This window comes from Rhinoraja longicauda, chromosome 21 (assembly GCF_053455715.1).
Source record: "Rhinoraja longicauda isolate Sanriku21f chromosome 21, sRhiLon1.1, whole genome shotgun sequence".
Lineage (NCBI taxonomy): Eukaryota > Metazoa > Chordata > Chondrichthyes > Rajiformes > Arhynchobatidae > Rhinoraja > Rhinoraja longicauda.
In genome coordinates, this window is record NC_135973.1 from 21,471,888 (window position 1) to 21,491,753 (window position 19,866).

The window sequence follows — 19,866 nt, forward strand, 5'->3', positions numbered from 1 at the left end:
CCTGATGGACTGTTGGGTTGTTGAACTGTTGGGTTGTTGGACTGTTTTTTTAAAATCAATTATTTACAAAAATAATATGTACAGTACAAAACAATACAAACAAACCCACCACCATGAAACAAAGTAAAACAAATATTCTTAAATTTTGAATAATAAATAACTATTTCCCCATCCTTATTGAGGATACATTCCCCCCCCGCCACCTGCGATGCCCAGCGGTCCCAGGACGCCCGTGGACAGCGCATAGTCCCTCTCAAGTACCACCCAGGCGCGGACATAACCCCAGAAAAGGGGCAGGCAGCCGGCTTGGGCAAAGCCCTCTTCTGCCTGGCGCCGTGACTCGCGGATGGCCAGCTTGGCCAGACCCAGGAGCAACCCAACCAGGACATCTTCGGCCCTACCCTCTGCCCTACGCTGAGTTACTCCAACACTTTTTGTCCTTTTGCTTCAAGATAGCTGTCTGATTTTTTTAAACAATATTTTAAAAGATTCTGTTCATATATTTGCTTGACAGTAGAGATATTTGCACAGATATTGCGGGTCATGTGTCCACATTTGAGAGCAGCAATTGGCAGCAGAGTAGGAGGTGACAATTCTAATTCTAAGTTGATATCCATCTGGCTTGGTAGGACATAGAACAACAGTACAGCACAGGAACCTTTGGTGCACAATGTCTGTGCCAAACACGATGCCTGCACATGTTTCAGAACCCTCCATTCCCTGCATATCCATGTCAAAGCCTCTTAAACATCACTATCTTATCTGCCTCCACCATTACCTTTAGATTTCCTACTACCGAAGAGGCTCACCGGCCTATAATTCTGTGGTATGAAGGGGACCAAGTTGGGAATTTGCAATGCCAGCATGTCCTGTCTGAAAGTAACCAGCCTGAATATGTTCAATGGTACTTTATTCTTACATGTTCCTCGATACAGTGAAATTCCTTCTTTGCATTTGGTTCAGTAACAATCTTACTGTACATGGGTACGATCATACTTTAAGTACAAGAGTGTAAGAATAGTAGATTACACCGAGGCAGTACACAAGAGTCGCCACCTTTCCGTCGCCATCTTGTACGTTTCAAATTCAGAGTTGTTAAAAACGTAGAGTCTTAAACTTGACGATAAAGGCCTGTTATTCTGGTGACGACACTAGGTCGGTGTTGCAAGGGTCGGCCTGGCCAGGCAATGTTGGCGGTGTCCTCCACCGTTGCTCCGTGCCGTCACAGGCTGCGTCTGATCCACGCACTCGGCCTCTTGGAGCGGCGCTCGATCCAATCCAGCCCCAGGCTGCTGCAGGGCCTCCAGTGGCTCACTCCACCGACACATCGACCCTCACACATGACCTGCATGACTCGATCCAATCCAGCCATAGGCTGTCACCGGTCGACCTCCGTGCCCCAGGGTGTCTCCCGCAGCCGACCTCAGAACCCCTGGGGCACCTCCAAGGGAGTGGGAGGCAAGACGCCAGCCCCTCACCGGCACGGAGGGTGAAGCTGGGAGACAGAGTCCTGCAGACAAGTTCTCCCAAGTCATGAATGTTGACCACAATGATTCAGGGCCTGACACAGAATTGACTTGAGCTCCAGCTTTCTTGCTTCCCGATTTGCATTTCTAACATAAAAAATGTTTATTTCACTTCCTTTCTTTGAACAGAATTAGTTTTTATACTGTATTTAGCCCCAGCTACCTCTCCCCCCCCCCCCCCCATCCTTATGCTGTTTCCAATAAGAGGTTTAGTAAATGACAAAATGCCAGGCAGCTGCTGTCTGTTTTGTGGGTATCTGCTAGAAACTAGTGCAAGACCAAACCACAGTGGCGCAGCGGGAGAGTTGCAGCTTCACAGCACCAGAGACCAGGGTTCAATCCTAACCACAGGTGCTGTCTGTACGGAGTTTGTGCGTTCTCCCCGTGATCACGTGGGTTTTCTCCGGGTGCTCTGGGTTCCTCCCACACTCCAAAGACGTACAGGTTTGTAGGTTAATTGGCTTGGTAACATTTTTTATTGTCCCTAGTGTGGAGGATAGTGCTAGGGTATTTGGATCGTTGGTTGGTGCGGACTTGGTGGGCCGAAGGGCCTGTGTCGCGCTGTATCATTAAACTAAAAACAGATATGCAGGCAGAAGGTTATCTACACAAGGCGATGCTCAAGAAAGTGTTCAATGGTTCAATGCTGCTATTATTATCACATGTGTGAACTGAAAAGGCACAGTGAAATCTTTTCTCACTAACAGTCCAGTAGAGTATTGTCATACCCAAGCACAAACCCGATTAGCAAACAGAAATAGCCTACTGGACCTGCATGCAAGAGTCGCCATGTTTTGGCGCCATCTTTACAGTTCAGTCCGCGCTCTAGTTGTTATGAGCGGAGCCCATTCCAGACGAGCCCCAGGCTGCTGTGGGGCCTCCAGCCGTCGCCTTGCTTGGACGTGTGGGTCGACCTGTGAACCGACGTCCTTCTCCTCACCCGCCCACCTTTGTTCCCCGGAGAGGCCTCCCGCTGCCGACCTCGAGGGTGCGGTAGGCCAGACTCCAGGGCCCTCTCCTCTCTTACCGGCCTTGCTCCATGCCCATCACATCCATCGCAGGTTGCCGGCTCCATCCTCCCAGTCTCTGGACTTGGGGAGAAAGCAGGGGTTGGCTCGGCGGCTCTCCCTGTAGGCCGTGGCACTCTGGAACCTGGGAGCATTTCCGTCATCTAAAATGTTTATTTTGCTTCCTTTCTTTCAGCAGAATTGTTTTTTATTCTGTATTTAGCCCTGTTCTCTCCCCTTCACATGCTGTTTCCAGGAAGGGGTTCAGTAAATGAAGAAACGGCACGATGGCACAGCGATAGAGTTGCTGCCTTATAGCGCCAGAGATCCGGGTTCAATCCTGACTACGGGTGCTGTCTATATGGAGTTTGTACTTTCTCCCCGTGACCTGCTTGTTTTTTTTTTCACTAGCTCCAGATTACGCCCACACTCCAAAGACGTGCAGGTTTGTAGGCTAATTAGCTTGTTATAATTATAAATTGTCCCTAGTGTATGTTGGATAGTGTTTGTGTGCAGGGATCGCTGGTCGGCACACACTCGGTGGTCAGATGGGCCTGTTCCTGCGCTGTATCTCTAAACTAAACTAAACTAAAATGCCAGGCATTTGCTCAGTCTGCTTTGTGGGTAGCCGCCGGAAATTTGTGCAAGACAAAACCAGCGTCTAGATACGCAGACAGTAGGGCATCTACACGAGACGTTGCCTTAAGAAGGTGGCGCCTATCATCAATGATCTTCACCATCTATGCCCTCCTCTCGCCACCATCTTCTACCATCTGGCAGGAGGTACAAAAGCCAGGGTACTGTCTAATTCACTACCCCAATGTAGACAGTGGACTTTGTTTAACAGCTTCTTCCCCTTTGTTACCAGGCTTCTGAATGGTCCTTCCATAAGCCAGGGTACTGTCCGATTCACCGCCACCCCATTGCGGACATTGGACCTAGTTTATGGAACTGATGTGCTCCAATGCTGAGAACTATATTCTGCACTCTGCATTTTTGCTCTGCCTATTGTATTTGAGTTTGACCTGAAAGTATTATCTGATCTGTTTGGATAGCATGAAAGAACACAAAGCTTTTCACTGTACCTCTGTGCAAATGACAATAATAAACCTAAATCTAAATCTAAACCTAAGTCCCACACCACCAGGTTCAGGAACAACTACTTTCCTACAAGCACCAGGTTCTTGAACCAACTTACACAACCCTAAATAGACACAAAATGCTGGAGTAACTCAATGGGTAAGACAGCACCTCTGGAGAAAAGGAATAGGTGACGTTTCAGGTCAGAACTCTTCTTCAGATTCAACCCTACACAACCCTAAACCTACCTCAGCAACAAAACACTACAGACCACCTCTTGCACTACCATGGACTTGTTTCCTAATTGTGTTTTTGCACTGGTGTGTTTTTTGCACTGTTTTGTTTAACTTATGTACAATTTATGTTTTCTCGTGTTCAGTCTATAAGCCTGTGATGTTGCTGCAAGCAAGATTTTTACTGTTCCCGTACCTCACTGTACTTGCGCATATGACATTATGCTCAATTATGTACGGTAGAGAGCATGTTGACTGGTTGCATCATGGCCTGGTTCGGCAACTCGAATGCCCAGGAATGAAGACGATTGCAAAAAGTGGTGAACACTGGCCGGCCCGTCACGGGTCATGACATCCCCACCATCGAAGTCAGTCGCTGCCTCAAAAAGGCAGCCAGCATCATCAGAGACCCACACCACCCTGGCCACGCTTTCATTTCATTCCTGCCATCAGGAGGAAGGTAAAGGAGCCTGAATACTGTAACATCCAGGTTCAGGAACAACCTCTTCCCAACTACCATCAGGCTATTAAACACTACAACATCCAAATAGGTTCCGAACTACATAGATTTGGGAACATTATTTTTGAATTTGCACTACTATTGCCCATTTATTTGTCATTTAAAAAAATATATACTGAACTTTTTTTTTAAGATAGACAAAAATTGCTGGAGTAACTCAGCAGGATAAACAGCATCACTGGGGAGAAGGAATGGGTGACATTTCAGGACGAGACCCTTCTCATATAAAACAGACGCAGGAGGAGGTCATTTGGGCCTTTGAGCCAGCACCGCCAATCATTGTGATCATGGCTGATCATCCACAATCAGTAACCTGTGCCTGCCTTCTCCCCATATCCCTTGATATCCCTTGAGAGCTCTATCTAACTCTCTTTTAAATTCATCCAACGAATTGGCCTCTACTGCCTTCTGTGGCAGAGAATTCCACAAATTCACAACTGTCTGTGTGAAAAAGTTTTTTCTCATCTCAGTTTTATATGGCCTCCCCTTTATTCTTAAACTGTGGCACCTGGTTCTGGACTCCCCCAACATTGGGAAAAAATTTCCTGCATCTAGCGTGTCCAGTCCTTTTATAATTTTATAGGTTTCTATAAGATCCCCTCTCATCTAAATTCCAGTGAATACAAGCCCAGCCTTTCTAATCTTTCCTCATAAGACAGTCCCACCATCCCGGGGATTAACCTCGTGAACCTACGCTGCATTGCCTCATTAGCAAGGATGTCCTTCCTCAAATTAGGAGACCAAAACTGCACACAATACTCCAGATGTGGTCTCACCAGGGCCCTGTACAGCTGCAGAAGGACCTCTTTACTCCGATACTCAAATTCTCTCGTTATGAAGGCCAACATAGCTTTCTTCACTGCCTGCTCTATCTGCATGTTTACTTTCAGTGACTGATGTACAAGGACTTCCAGGTCTCGTTGCACTTCGCTTTTTCCTAATCTGACACCATTAAGATAATAATCTGCCTCCTTGTTCTTGCCGCCAAAGTGGATAACCTCACATTTATCTACATTATACTGCATCTGCCATGCATCTGCTCACTCACTCAACCTGTCCAAGTCACCCTGCAACCTCCTAACATTCTCTTTGCAGTTCACACTGCCACCCAGCTTTGTGTCATCTGCAAATTTGCTAGTGTTACTTTTAATTCCATCATCTAAATCATTAATATATATTGTATATATATTAAGCACTCCACTCGCCTCTGCCTGCCATTCTGACAGGGACCCGTTTATTCCTGCTCTTTGTTTCTTGTCTGCCAACCAATTCTCTATCCATGTCAATACCCCACCCCCAATACCATGTGCTCTAATTTTGCCCACTGTGTGGGACCTTATCAAAGGCTTTCTGAAAGTCCAGATACACTACATCTACTGGCTCTACTTCATCCATTTTACTTGTGAGACTCTTCCTTCCACCACTAGTCCAATAGTCTTCTTCTGAGACTATTCCTTCCTCCAGCTTCACAATTCACATCGCTTCAATTCTTTTGTCTCACACCTCCTGTCTTTTCATCTCTGGCCTTTGCCCAACCATCTGACTATCAAACCCTCCCACCAACCCCACACCTGTATCCTCTCTACCAGCTGGTCTTTATCCTGCTCCTCCTCTCTTCCAGCTTTATTTTCCTCACTACTATTAGGGCCCCATCTATCACCTATCCACTTCTCCAGCAATGGTGCCTGACCTGCTAAGTTAAAGGGACCACCCCCTCTTCTCCTGCCTTAAAGGGACCTCTGCCCTCTGCTGTCATAAAGCGACAGTGGCCTTCTCTTCTGCCTTAAAGGGTCCTCAGCCTCCTCCCCTGCCATAAAAGAACCATAGATCACAAAATGCTGGAGTAACTCAGCAGGACAGGCAGCATCTCTGGAGGGAAGGAATGGGTGACGTGTCAAGGTTGAGCCCCTTCTTCAGACTGATGTCAGGGGAGTGGGTGGGACAGAGATGGAATGTAGTCGGAGACAGTGAGACTGGTGGGAGAACTGGGAAGGGGGAGAGGATGGACAGAGAGGGAAAACAAGGGCTATCTGAAGTTAGGGAAGTCAATGTTCATACCACTGGGTGTAAACTACCCAAGCAAAATATGAGGTGCTGTTCCTCCAATTTGCGCTGGGCCTCACTCTGACAATGGAGGAGGCCCAGGGCAGAAAGGTCAGTATGCGAATGGGAGGGGGAATTAAAGTGTTGAGCAACCGGGAGATCGGGTAGGTTAAGGCGGACTGAGCGGAGGTGTTCAGTGAAACGATTGCCGAGCCTGTGCTTGGTCTCGCCGATGTACAGGAGTTGACACCTAGAACAACAGATCCAGTAGATGAGGTTGGCAGTGAACCTCTGCCTCACCTTGAAAGACTTAAACCTTAAAAAACCATACCTTTACCCGCCTTAAAGGCTCCGGCTCCTCCTCCTCCTCTCCCCCTTAAAGGGAACATGCTTTCCTCTTTTGCCTTAAAGGGAATGGGACCTGCTTTAAGGTGGGGGTGGAGGGTGAATCCATCAAGGCGAGTGAGGATGGCGCGGTCCCTTTAAGGTAGGAGAAGGGGCGGCTCCTTTGAGGCGAGAAGAGGGCTGTCCCTTTAAGGCGCGGAGAAGGGGACGGTCGCTTTAAGGCGTGGAGATGGGAGGGGTTGCCCCGGCGGTCACGTGACATAGAATCTTGTGACTTTGTATCGGATCGGGGGGAGTCCCGGCGGCTGCGCGGGCGCAGTGTAACAATCGGTGTAACAACCCGGGGCCGCCGCTCCCATAACCCCAACCCCGACCCAGGGGAGTGCCTGCTTCCTCGCTCTCTCCAAGGCGGGGGAGCTCTGCGTCCGCTGGAGGAGAAACAGAAGCAGCAGCAACAACCATCGCCATCACCCCCGCCTCTGCCTCTCTCACTTCCCCCCCCAACGAAAGATGGACAACAAGCCGCTACTCCAAGCCCAAGGCAGGCCACCCGCCTACGCACCCAGCTCCACGGGATACGTGTACGGCCAGACCTACGGTACCATCCCGCCGCCCGGATACCAACAGCAGCCTCCTCCCTACCCGTACCCAGCCTCGGGTGAGGTCTTTACTCTTCCCCCCCCTCCACCTTCCTCCCTCCCTACCTACCCCCTTTGTTGCTTCGTTCCCACCCTGGCTCTGCACGGCCCTTTTGTTTTAATTCCCGGCCTCCAGGGAGCGGGGAAGTGGAGGTGAAACTCCAATTCATCCGGGAGAAATATAATGGGTGTTGCTTTCATTAACAGTTAGAAAACCGGGGAGGAAGGGATACAAGGAGAGAGAGGGGAAATTCTAATTTGAGTTACGTTATTACATTTCCGCTCTGTGATATGGGGAAAGTGCAACAAATGTACAATTCTGGATGCTTTCTCAGTAGTGTTGGAAGTGGCATGGTGGACATTAATTGATTTTAATTTTTTACACTTTTATAAATGTCAGTAACAACTCAACTGTGGCCTTGCACTAAATTATTCCATGGATCCTCTTTGTAGCTAAGTAATAGATTTCTCCAATGTAAAAATTATTCCTATCCTTGATGTACAGGAGTAGCTCCAAGCATTTTGTTAGTGTGTGTATGTGGTGTCTTAACTATTTTAAAAATACCACCTCTGTTTTGGCAGGGTATGTGGCACCTGTGTCGGTAAGTGTTCAGCCCCCTGAATGTCCTGGGACTAACTACTCGAGCACTTACACAATCATCCAGCAACCCACTGCAGCTTCAGTTGTGGTCGTGGGTGGGTGCCCTGCCTGCAGGTAATTGTTTCTTTCTGATCACAGAGGTGAAGACAAATTAAGGTAGAGTGTGGAACAGTGCGGCACAAGGATAAGCCCTTTGCCCCACTATCTATGCCGGGCATAATACCAAGACCAACTCTTAACTGTCTAGTTTAATTTATTGTCACGCGTGCTGAGGTACAGTGAAAAGCTTTTGTTGCATACTATCCAGTCAGTGGAAAGACGACACGCGATTACAATCAAGCTGTCTGCATTGTATAGATGCATGATAAGGGGAATCATGTTTGGTACAAGGTAAAGTCTGATTAAAGATAGTCCAATCCATATCCCCCATTCCTGTATATCCATGTGCCTATGTAAAAGCCTCTTAAATGTCACATTTCCCTCCACCACCACTGTTGGCAGCACATTCCAGACATTCACCACCTTGCACATCTATATACTAAAACTCTCGTTTGTTATCTTGTGACTGAACTTCAGCCAAAACGGTACACAATAGCGCGACAATTTTAGGCCCACCTTACTCACCATTGTCACTTTAGTGATAATGCAAGTAGTTTTATTGAAATTGATGTTATATTTTAAAAGTTATTCACATTTTAAAGTTTAAAAGGAGGGGAGGGGGGAGAAGGGAGAGGGGAGGGTTGAGGAGAGCGGGGGAGGACAGGGTGCTGCACCAATGCAGGAAAGGTTTGGTTCCAACGGGTCCACTGGGCCTAGTCTCCTTTAATCCTTGCGCCTCTCACTTTAAAGCTACAGATTCCAGTATTTGATATTTCCATCCTGGGGGAAATACTCTTTTTATGACTCATAATTTTATATACTTCTGAGCACTGCCCTCAACTTCTGGTGTTCTAGAGAAAACAATCCAAGTCAGTCCAACCACTCTTATAGCTAATACCCTCTAATCTAGGCATCATTTTGGTAAACCTCTTCTGCACCCTTTCCAAAGCCTTCACATCGTTCCTGTAATAGGGAGACCCAAACTTGACGCACAGTACCTCAAACACAGGCCAACCAATGTTTTATAAACTTCCAGACTTATTGACTCTTGTACTCAATGCCTCGAATAATCAAAGCAAGCAAACCATATTCGTTCTTCACCTCTATCTACTTTTGTCATTTTCAGGAGTTGAATTTAAGGTGAAAGTTTTGAGGAAATGCAAATCCTTTGAGAATTGATAACACTAACGTAAACCTTGTATGTCTTTGGTGAGGCTGTACTGTAGTTTTGATCACCCTGCTATAGGAAGGATGGCTGTTGTTAAGCTGGAAAGGGTACAGAGTATTTATTCACAAAATGCTGGAGTAACTCAGCGGGTACAGAGTAGATTTACGAGGATGTTGCCAGGACTTGAGGGCCTGAGCTTTAGGGGGAGGTTGGGCAGGCTAGGACTTTAATATTTTGGAGACTGAGGGGTAATCTTAGAGGTGTATAAAATCATAAGAGGAATAGAGAGGGTGAATGCACATCTCTTACCCAGAGTAGGGTAATCAAGAACCAGAGGACATAAGTTTAAGGTGAGAGGGGAAAGATTTAATATGAACCCGAGGGGCAACTCTTCTACCTAGAGGGTGGTGGATATATGGAATGAGCTGCCAGAGGAAGTAGTTGAGACGTGTACTATAATATTATTTAAAAGACACTTGGACAAGTACATGGATAGGAAAGGTTTAGAGGGATTTGGGCCAAACATGACAAATTGGATTAGCTTAGATGGAGCATCTTGGTCAGGATGGGCAAGTTAGGCTGAAGGGCCTCTTTCCAAACTGCGTGACTCTGACTCGATTAGAAACGAGTAAACTGTTTCAATTACTCAAATGCACGGTTGATTACAAGATTAGGGGCAGGCGTTTAAAACTGAGAGTGCATGCAAGAACTGGTCGCTGAAGGGCGTGGGTGAGTATCTGGAAATCTATCTTAGAAGGTTGTGGGGGCTGAACTCCCAGGGGCGGGATGGGGGAGACTTAAAGGTGAGGTAGGTACATTTTTAAAAGGTGAGGAAATTGAGGGCTATGGAAACTGGCACAGAAGACATGAGACCTTGGGCCAATCAGCTGTGATCATATTCAATGGTGCAGCAGGCTGGTGCAGAGGGCCGAGTGGCTTATTCCTATTTTCTTGCAAGGCATCACCTTTAAACTATGCCCCGCTCACATTAAAGCTGTGCCCTTCAGCCTTTGACACATCTGCCCTGGGGGTGAAAAAGATTCTAACTATGCCTCTCATAATTTTATATACTCATAATTTAAAAACTTTTATCTGGTCTTGACCCGAAATGCCCCCGATCCATGTTTTCCAGAGATGCTGCCTGACCTGCTGAGTTACTCTAGCACTTTATGTCCTTTTGTCCATCAGGTCTCCCCCTCAGGCTCTGAATTACAAAGAAAGCGATCCAAGTTTTGGATCCAACCTCTCCTCATCTCAAATCCACGTAAACCTGTACAGCATAGCACTCTCTCCTAAGCTTCCACATCCTCCCTGTAATGGGGAGACTAGACCTGCACGCAATACTCCAAGTGTAGGATTCTGGCATTCTCTGGAGTCTTTAGAAATCCCTTGAACTCTTTCTGGTAAAACTTTAAGTCTGACCAGAAGTGTGGGTTAAAGGTTTGTTAATATTCTCCACAGTCATACTCATTCGTCTAAGAAATCTTTTGATCATATAGCGGCATACAAGATCATGAGAGGAATAGATAGGTTAAATGTAGAGTCTTTTACCCAGAGTAAGGGAATCAGGAACTAGACGACATGCGTTTAAGGTGAGGGGGGGGAAGATTTGATAGGAACCTGAGGGGCAGCTCTTTTATACAAAGGGTGGTAGGTATATGGAATGAGCTGCTGGAGGAGGTAGTTGAGGCAGGGACGATCACACAGTTTAAGAAATATTTAGACAGGTACATGAATAGGACAGGTTTAGAGGGTATATATGGGCCAAATGCAGGCAGGTGGGACTAGCGTAGATGGGGCATGTTGGTTGGCGTGGACAGGTTGAGCTGAAGATCCTGTTTCCACGTTGTATGACTCTGACTCCAAACCTTGGTCCACAACATTCAACAGCTCTTCTGATTTATTTTCTTATTAATCTGTTCTTGAGCATATTGCCATAGCTGATGCGCAGTTGTTTTATGCACACTGCCATCAACAGTGTAAGTGAGGGAGAGTACATCAATTCATCTACACTTAGTTGGGACATTGCCAAAACCCATTCATGACTTGGATATTTAGAATCTGCCAGTTCACACATTTCTGCTATCAGGCAACTACATCCTATCACCAACTACAGCGGCATGGTGGCACAGCGGTAGAGTTGCTGCCTCACAGCACCAGAGACCCGAGTTCGATCCTGACTACAGGTGGTGCTGTCCATACTGAGTTTGTATGTTCTCCCTGTGGCCGAGTGGGTTTTCTCTGGGTGCTCCGGTTTCTTCCCTCACTCCAAAGACGTACAGGTTTGTAGGTTAATTGGTTTTGGTAAAAATTGTAATTTGGCCCCAGTGTGTAGAATAGGGCTAGCGCAGGGGAGTGATCGCTGGTCGGCACAGACCTGGTGGGCGGCACAGACCTGGTGGGCTGAAGGGCCTGTTTACGCGCTGCATCTCTAAACTAAACTAAAACAAAACTAGAAAGCAGTCCTGACCTACCATCTACCGCATTGTAGAGCCTCGGACCATCTTAAATCGCAATTTACTGGACTTTATCTCGCACTAAACATTATTCCCTGTGTTCTGAATCTTTACAGCTTAATTGTAATCATGTGGTCTTTCTGCTGACTGGATAGCACGAAACAAAAAAGCTTTTCACTGTACCTCGGTACATGTGACAATAATAAACTATACTATATTTCTGCCAAAGGAAACTAGGCATTTGTAAAACAAAATGTTAATGTTATTTGCAGGAATAAGGAAAAGAAATGCTTGCAACACAACAGGATTTCTGTAAACTGATTGATATAGCTCATAAAAAGACACAGTGCTGGAGGAACTCAGCTCTGGATGATCTCTGTAGCTCTGTTTGATCAAAAATAAGGGTTGGCGGGTCAATGTTTAAAGGTTTGTTAAACTCCCACAATCTCCAACACCCCTAATCGTCCTGCTCCTTTTCCCTCCTTCCTACACTTATTTCTCATGCCCAAATCCCTCCTTTCCCTATTATTCCCCAACTCTCCCCTTCCCTGTCCTCTTTTGCCTTCCACCTATATCCCTCACATTCCTTTACGTTGCTATCCTCTCCTATCTTGATGTCATTTTTTTTCTCCTGAAGATATGAGGAACTGCAAATGCTGGTATCTTGAGTAAAACCACAAGGTGCTGGAAGAACTGAGCAGGTCAGTCAGCATCTGTGAAGGGAATGGTCAGGCAAAGTTTCTTCAGACCCTTCAGACTGAAGACCTTTAGTCTCTGTCCTTTGTCACTTACTCCACCTATCTGCCAATTAACCCCATCACCTGTATCCACCTATCACTTGCCAGGCTTTCTCCTGCCCCCACCACTCTCTTCCAGCTTTCTCGCACCTCTATTACAATCTGTCTGAAGAAGGTTCCCAACATGAAACATCACCTGACCATTCCCTCCACCAATGTTGCATGATCTGCTGAGTTCCTCCAGCACTTTGTTTTAAAGACTTTAGAGATATACAGTGTGGAAACAGGCTCTTTGGCCCACCGAGACCATGCCAACCAGCGATCACCGCGTACACTGGCACTGTCCTGCACACCATGGACAATTTACAATATTTACCAAAGCCAATTAACCTACAAGTCTGCACGTCTTTGGAGTGTGGGCAGAAACGGGAAAACCTGGAGAAAGCCAGGGAAAACGTACAAATTCCGTAGACAGCACCCGTAGTCAGGATCGAACCTGGGTCTCTGGCGCTGTAAGGCAACAACTCTATCTCTCTGGCCTTGTGCCACTGTTTTGTTTGAGTGGGGATAAATAGGTCCTTTACGAAGGAAGGCTATTGCTTTATGGTTTCAACGTCACCCGTGGCCATTCACTTGATTATGGATGGTAATGACATGGAACAGCACAGGGACAGGCCCTTCACCCTGTCTTCACAATGTTCCTGCCTTGCATGATGTCATGTTAAACTAATCTCCTCTGCCTGCACGTGATCCATACCCTTCTGTTTCCTGCATATCTGTGTGCCTATCTAAATGTCTTTTAAACACCATTGTACCTGCCTCCACCAGCACCCATGGCAGCGTGTTCCAGGCATCCACCAATCTCCATCTGTAAAAAAAAACTTGCAGCACACATCTCATGTAAACCTCCCCTCTCACCTTAAAGCTATATTTCTCGTCCTTGACATTTCCACCTTGGGTGGGGACAGGCAAAGTTCTGACTGTCTACCTCATCCATGCCTCTCGTCTTTATATACATTATCAGGTTTCCCCTCAACCTTCGATGTTCCAGAGTAAACGGTCCAATTTGTCCGACCTCTCCCGTTGGCTAATACCCTCTAATCCAGTGTAGAAAGAAACTAAAGATGCTGGTACATATCGAAGATAGGCACACAGTGCTGGAGTAATTCAATGGGTCAGGCAGCACCTTGGGAGAAAAATGATGGGTGAAGTTTCGGGACGGAAGTCTGAGGAAGGGTCCTGACGCGAAACGTCACCCATCCATTTTCTCCAGAGAAAGGGGTGGTGCAGCAGTAGAGCTGCTGCCTCACAGCGCCAGAGACCTGGGTTTGATCCCATCTGTGGGTGTTGTCTGTATGGAGTTTGTACATTCTTCCTGTGACTGGGTTTTCTCCAGGTGCTCCTGATTCCTCCCACACTCCAAAGACGTGCAGGTTTGTAGGTTAATTGGTTTCGTTAAAAATTATCCCTAATGTGTAGGATAGTGCTAGTGTACGGGGATTGTTGGTCGGTGTGTGGACTCTGAGCCTGTTTCCACGCTGTATCTCCGAACAAAAAAACAACAAAAGATGCTGCCTGACCTGCTAAATTACTCCAGCACTCTCTCTACCCTCTAATCCAGGCAGGATTCCAGAAATCTGAATTGGTCTGCATTCCTATCCTGCATTAACCTCTGACTACCTCCAGCAATTGTTCCCATGGGCTTTATTGAATCGACATTCTGATCTCTTTTGGATTTTCAGTGTGTGACTCACAGTCATGAGTTCCTGCAGCCATCATGGGCTCTGTTTCGTTTTCTCCCTAGAGCAATTATACGTTTTTGAAAATAACCTTCTCCCCGTCCCTCCCTCTCTGTGTTTGTCTCCGCCCCTCTGCAACGGATTGGCTGCCCTATGATCCTATTTATCTCATGTTGGAGTGGTTTTCTGGCTGATGAATTCTTGGAAATCGGGCTGTTTTGAACTGAAACTCAACATCATGTGATGGGCTATTAATTTTGTGCTTGTCCATGATCTATGATATGGCAGGATGCGGGTCATGTGCTGGCAGAGGAGATGAGTTTAACTTGGCACTGTGTTCGGCACAGACATTGTGGGGTAAAGAGCCTGTTCCTGTGCTGTAGGAAGGAACTGCAGATGCTGGTTTATACCAAAGATGGACACACAGTGCTGGAGTAACTCAGTTGATCAGGCAACATCTCTGGAGATAAAGGATGGGTTATGTTTCGGCTCAGGACCCTTCCTCAGACTTGTACTGTTCTGTTGATCAGTCTATCTGTGTCTCACTTAGAATCCTCTGGCTAGTTTTTTTGGACATTTTAAAAGAGGCTTGTTAATTTTAATTGCTTTAACCTGCTTTACAAAGGCTGTTTGCTACATTAAAACATATTCAATTTGAAGTATCAAGGAACTGCAGGTGCTAGTTTACAACAAAAAAAAATAGACAAAGTGCAGGAGTAACTCAACAGGTCAGTCAGCATTTGGATAGGTGACGTTTCTGGTCTGGATCTTTCAGACTCATTTTGAAGCTATTGTGAGAAGGTTGCTCACTGAAAATCTCAAATAGTTGATCATCTGAAATGCAAACCTCTCGTGTAAACAGGACTTAGAATATTGACTGGAAAGTTTGATATTTCCCCTCTGTAGATGTTGCCTAAGTATAAGAATGATGTTAATAAGCTGGAAAGGGTGCAGAAAAGATTCACAAGGATGTTACTGAGACAGGGCTTGAGTTAGAAGGAGAAACTGGTTTAATTTTTTCATTGTCACATGCGACAAGGTTCAATGAAAACCTTTGTTTTGCATGAAATCCAATCAAATCAAGCAGTACTGTACATAAATACAATCAAGCCATCTCAAGTGCAATAGATAGAGCAATGGGGTAGATACAGATTGCCATAAGGTCAAAAGGAATAGGAGTAGAATTAAGCCATTTGGCCCATTAATTCCACTCCATTCAATCATAGAAACATAGAAAATAGGTACAGGAGGAGGCCATTCGGCCCTTCGAGCCAGCACCGCCATTCATTGTGATCATGGCTGATCATCCACAATCAGTAACCTGTGCCCAACTTCTCCCCATATCCTTTGATTCCACTAGCCCCCAATCATGGCTGATCTATCTCTCCCTCCTAACCTCATTCTCCTGCCTTCGCCCCATAACCTCTGACACCTGTACTAATCAAGAATCCATCTATCTCTATCTTAAAAATACCCACTGACTTGTCCTCTACAGCCTTCTGTGGCAAAGAATTCCACAGATTCACCACCCTCTGACCAATGAAATTCCTCTTCATCTCCTTCCCACATGAACGTCCTTAAATTCTGAGGCTATGACCTCTAGTCCTAGACTCTCCCACAAGTGGAAACATCCTCCTCATCCACTTTATCCAAGCCTTTCACTCTGTATGTTTCAATGAGGTCACCCCTCTTCTTCTAAACTCCACCAAGTACAGGCCCAGTGCTGACAAATGCTCATCATAGGTTAACTACTCATTCCTAGGATCATTCTTGTAAACCCCCTCTGGACCCTCTCCAGAGCCAGCACATCCTTCCTCGGATATGGTGCCCAAAATTGCTCACAATATTCAAATGCGGCCTTACCAGCACGTAATAGAGCCTCAAAATTACATCCCTGTTTTTGTATACAAGTCCTCTTGCAATAAATGCTAGCATTGAGTTTGCTTTCTTTATTACCAATTCGACTAGCAGAATCCTACACCAGCACTCCCAAGTCCCTTTGTGCCTCCGATTTCTAGATTCCCACCCCATTTAGAAAATAGTCAACGTCTTTACTCCTACTACCAAAATACATGACTCCACACTTTGCTACACTATATTCTATCTGTCACTTCTCTGCCCACTCCCCCAACCTGTCCAAGTCTTTCTGCAGAGTCCCTGCTTTCTCTACACTACCTCCGCCTATTTTTGTATCATCCACAAACTTTACCACCAAAGCCTTCAATCCCCTGGTCCAAATCATTAATATACAATGTGAAGAGTGGCGACCCTAGCACCGACCCTTGCGAACTCCACTAGTCACTGGGAGCCAACGAGAAAAAGCCCCCTTTATTGCCACTCTTTGTCTTCTACCATCCAGCCAACCTGCTATCCATGCTAGTATCTGCCCTTTGATACCGTGGGCTCTCATCTTCCTCAGTAGCCTAACGTGCGGTGCCTTATCTAAGGCTTTCTGAAAATCTAAGTTAACATCTACTGACTCTCATTTGTCTGCCCTGCTATTTACTTCTTCAAAGAATTCCAGCAAATTTGTCAAGCATGACCTCCCCTTCACAAAGCCATGCAGACTTCGACCTATTGTATTGTGAACTTCTAAGTACTCTGTAACCTCATCCTTTATAATGGACTCTTAAAATCTTACCAACCGCCGAAGTCAGACTAACCGGCCTATTGTTCCCACTATTCTGCCTTGCTCCCTTTTTGTGCAGCGGGGTAATATTGGCAATTTTCCAATTAGTGCAGTGCAGAATATAGTTCTCGGCACTGTAGCGCACCAGTTCCATAGACAAAGTCCATTGTCCACAATGGGGTGGAGGTGAATCTGACAGTGCCCTAATCTATTCCTCTCATGATTTTATTTATCTCTATTAGATCACCCCTCATTCTCCTGTGCTCTGAGGAATAAAGTCTTAGCCTGCTCAACCTCTCCCCATAGCTCAGGCCCTTGAGTCCTGGCAATATCCTCGTAAATCTTCTCTGCACCCTTTCCAGTTTGACAACATTTTTTAACCTACATATAGAGACTGCAGATGCTGGATTCTGTTGGATGCTGGAAGAACTCGGCTGGTTAAGCAACATCTTTGGAGGCAGATGCTCTGTGTCAAGTCCCTGCATAAACACTGAGTAGATGGATTGTTAGTCCCCATGGTTACAAAGACCCAACCAATGGGCAGCCTAACATATGAAGTGAGGTAGTATTCTAGTGATCTAGTATTATTAAATTAAAAAGTTGGACCTATGTGCAAATGTTCCTTCCTATCAACACCTGAAATAGTTTCTCATTCTCATCTTTTGGTAAATGCTCTTTAGTCTCTTGGGCTTTTGATGCCGTTCATCACCATACTGTGGAGGGATGGTGACCATTGTGGTTTGTTTGGTGTGAATTTTCCTACTTACGAACATCAGTAAAAACACTGGTCTACTTTGGTCTAATTGCCCATCACACATTCTTTCTCTCCAAAGATGTTGCCTGACCTGTTGACTTACTCCAGCACCTTGTGTCTATCTTCGGCATAAACCACCATCTGCAGTTCCTTTCTACACACCAGTAAAAACTACCAGTTTTACGACAATTTACGATGTTTTGCCAGGACTCCAGGGTCTTAATTATAGGGAGAGGTCGGGTCGGCTAGGACTTTATTCCTGGGAGTGCAGGAGGCTGAGGGGTGATCTTATAGAGGTGTACCAAATCAGAGGGGAATTGATAGTGTGAATGTAGTATTTTTTCCCCATTGTAGGGTGTATCAGGAACTAGAGGGCAGAGGGAGAGGGGAAAGATTTAAAGGGATCTGAGGGGTAATTGTTTTTCTCTCAGATGGTTGTGCTTATGTGGAACTAGCTGCCAGAGGAGGTGGTTGAGACAGGTGCAATAATACTTGGACAGGTACATGAAGAGGAGAGGTTTAGAGGCATAAGCCCATCAAGTCTACTCTGCCATTCAACCATGGCTGATCTATCTTTCCCTCTCAACTGCATTCTCTTGCCTTCCCCCCATAGCCCCTGACATGCAGGTAAATGGGACTAGCTTAGATGGGGCATTTTGGTTGGCATGGACAAGTTGCCTGTTTCTGTGCTGTGTGGCTCTCAGCTGTATAAAAAAGTTGCATTTCTAACATTCTCTTTTTTGTTTCAGAGTTGGTGTTCTGGAAGATGATTTCACTTGCCTTGGCGTGCTGTGTGCAATATTATTCTTCCCCATTGGGATCCTATTCTGCTTAGCACTGCGACAGCGGAGGTGCCCGAATTGTGGGGCCAGTTTTGGTTGAAGGATAGGTGAATAAGCGAGCTGTGGCCAAATTTTTTTAATTGTAAATTCTCCCCAGTTGTGTATAAATTGCCATGAATGAATGGTCTTCATTCTATACTATTTAGTTTGATAGAAATTGAGGTGATCTTTCATGAAATGTCTGAATAACTGCAAAAGTAATTTTTGGTTTTGAATGTTAAAATGTAAGGGCACAACAAAACTGGCTCTGCACTTGACTGGTTCCATGTTTGCAACTGAAAATGCTACAATTAAATTTGCATCCTTGTATTACTGATTTTTATCGAGCAGCTACTTGTCAAATAATTAAAATATCTTGCCACTGAGTGGAAATGTTTCTAATGCATTGGAAGCGCGCAACCTCTGATCGTTTAAGTCCAAGTTATAGAAATTAATTTGAAGCACAAAGTGCCGGAGAGGGTGGTGAATCTGCGACTACAGATGGCGGTGGAGGCCATGTCAATGGGTATTTTTAAAGCGGTGATCAATAGGTTCTTGATTGGGGTGTCAATAGTTTTGGCTCGAAGGCAGGAGAATGGGGTGGAGAGGAAAAATAGAGCAGACTTGATGGACTGAATGGCTAATTCTGCTTCTATGTCTTATGAACTCAGCAGGTCAGGCAGCATCTGGAGAAGGAATAAACTTATTGAAGGTTAGTGTTGTGAGTTTAACAAGGTGTTCTGGACACATCGCCATCCTAGATAATTGGGGCAAGATGTGTTTGCGATACTTGATAACCATCAATGATCAGAGATGCAAGAAACGGCAGATATAGACTTTAGAGATGCAGGCCCTTCGGCCCACCGTGTCCATGCCGATCACCCTGTACAAGAGCACTATCCTACACACTAGGGACAATTTACAATTTTACCGAAGCCAATTAACCTACAGTCCTGTACATCTTTGGCATGTGGGAGGAAACCAGAGCACCTGGAGAAAAAAACACGTGGTCACAGGGAGAACGTATAAAACTCCATACAGACAGCACCCGTGGTCAGGATCAAACCTGGGTCTCTGGTGCTGTATGGTGGCCTTGCTGGGATAGGAACATCTTTTAAGGTACAGTGTCAAGGACAAGCCTTCCTTAAGCCTTGACTAAAATCCAAACAGGAAAATCTTGGCTTGATGGAAATACAGGTATGAATTGAATTACACTGCACAGGATCTGTGAATGAACGGGTGGTGAAAGTGTCAAATTACCTAGCATTATAATTCACCAGTTACTCTATGGTTTGTATACAATCTGTGAATGTCCAACACACTGGTTCTTTAACTACAAACGTTGTGATGCAGCTGTAAATTTTCCAAAAATTTAATTGGCATTGGATTTGTTAATTTGGACTGAATTGCACAACCAGCATACAAAGACCAAGTGCTGAAGGAACACAGCTGATCAGGCAGCATCTCTGG

The 19,866-nt window shown here is 45.7% G+C and overlaps 2 protein-coding genes across 2 annotated transcripts in view; one reads left to right on the forward strand and one right to left on the reverse strand.

The window, feature by feature from the left end:
• The window catches only part of tecpr1a (tectonin beta-propeller repeat containing 1a), a 64,588-nt gene extending 57,831 nt beyond the window's left edge, over nt 1-6,757 (reverse strand). Inside the window, exon 1 of the mRNA XM_078418080.1 lies at nt 6,741-6,757. The gene's annotated coding sequence lies outside the window, so the exon portion shown is untranslated. The remainder of the gene's footprint in view (nt 1-6,740) is intronic.
• A 251-nt stretch (nt 6,758-7,008) lies between these two features.
• bri3 (brain protein I3) lies at nt 7,009-18,782 on the forward strand. Its single transcript, XM_078418082.1, has 3 exons — nt 7,009-7,412; nt 7,975-8,107; nt 18,325-18,782. Exons 1-3 carry the CDS (start codon nt 7,265-7,267, stop codon nt 18,455-18,457), a joined length of 414 nt encoding a protein of 137 aa, XP_078274208.1. The 5' UTR covers nt 7,009-7,264; the 3' UTR covers nt 18,458-18,782.
• Nucleotides 18,783-19,866: the final 1,084 nt, after the last annotated feature.

Bases quoted from the DNA above. Each gene is read 5' to 3' on its own strand.
- bri3 (XM_078418082.1), top strand. From the start codon at position 7,265: ATGGACAACAAGCCGCTACTCCAAGCCCAAGGCAGGCCACCCGCCTAC. The intron at 7,413-7,974 runs GTGAGGTCTTTA...CTGTTTTGGCAG, and splicing joins CTACCCGTACCCAGCCTCGG to GGTATGTGGCACCTGTGTCG. The intron at 8,108-18,324 runs GTAATTGTTTCT...TTTTTGTTTCAG, and splicing joins GGTGGGTGCCCTGCCTGCAG to AGTTGGTGTTCTGGAAGATG.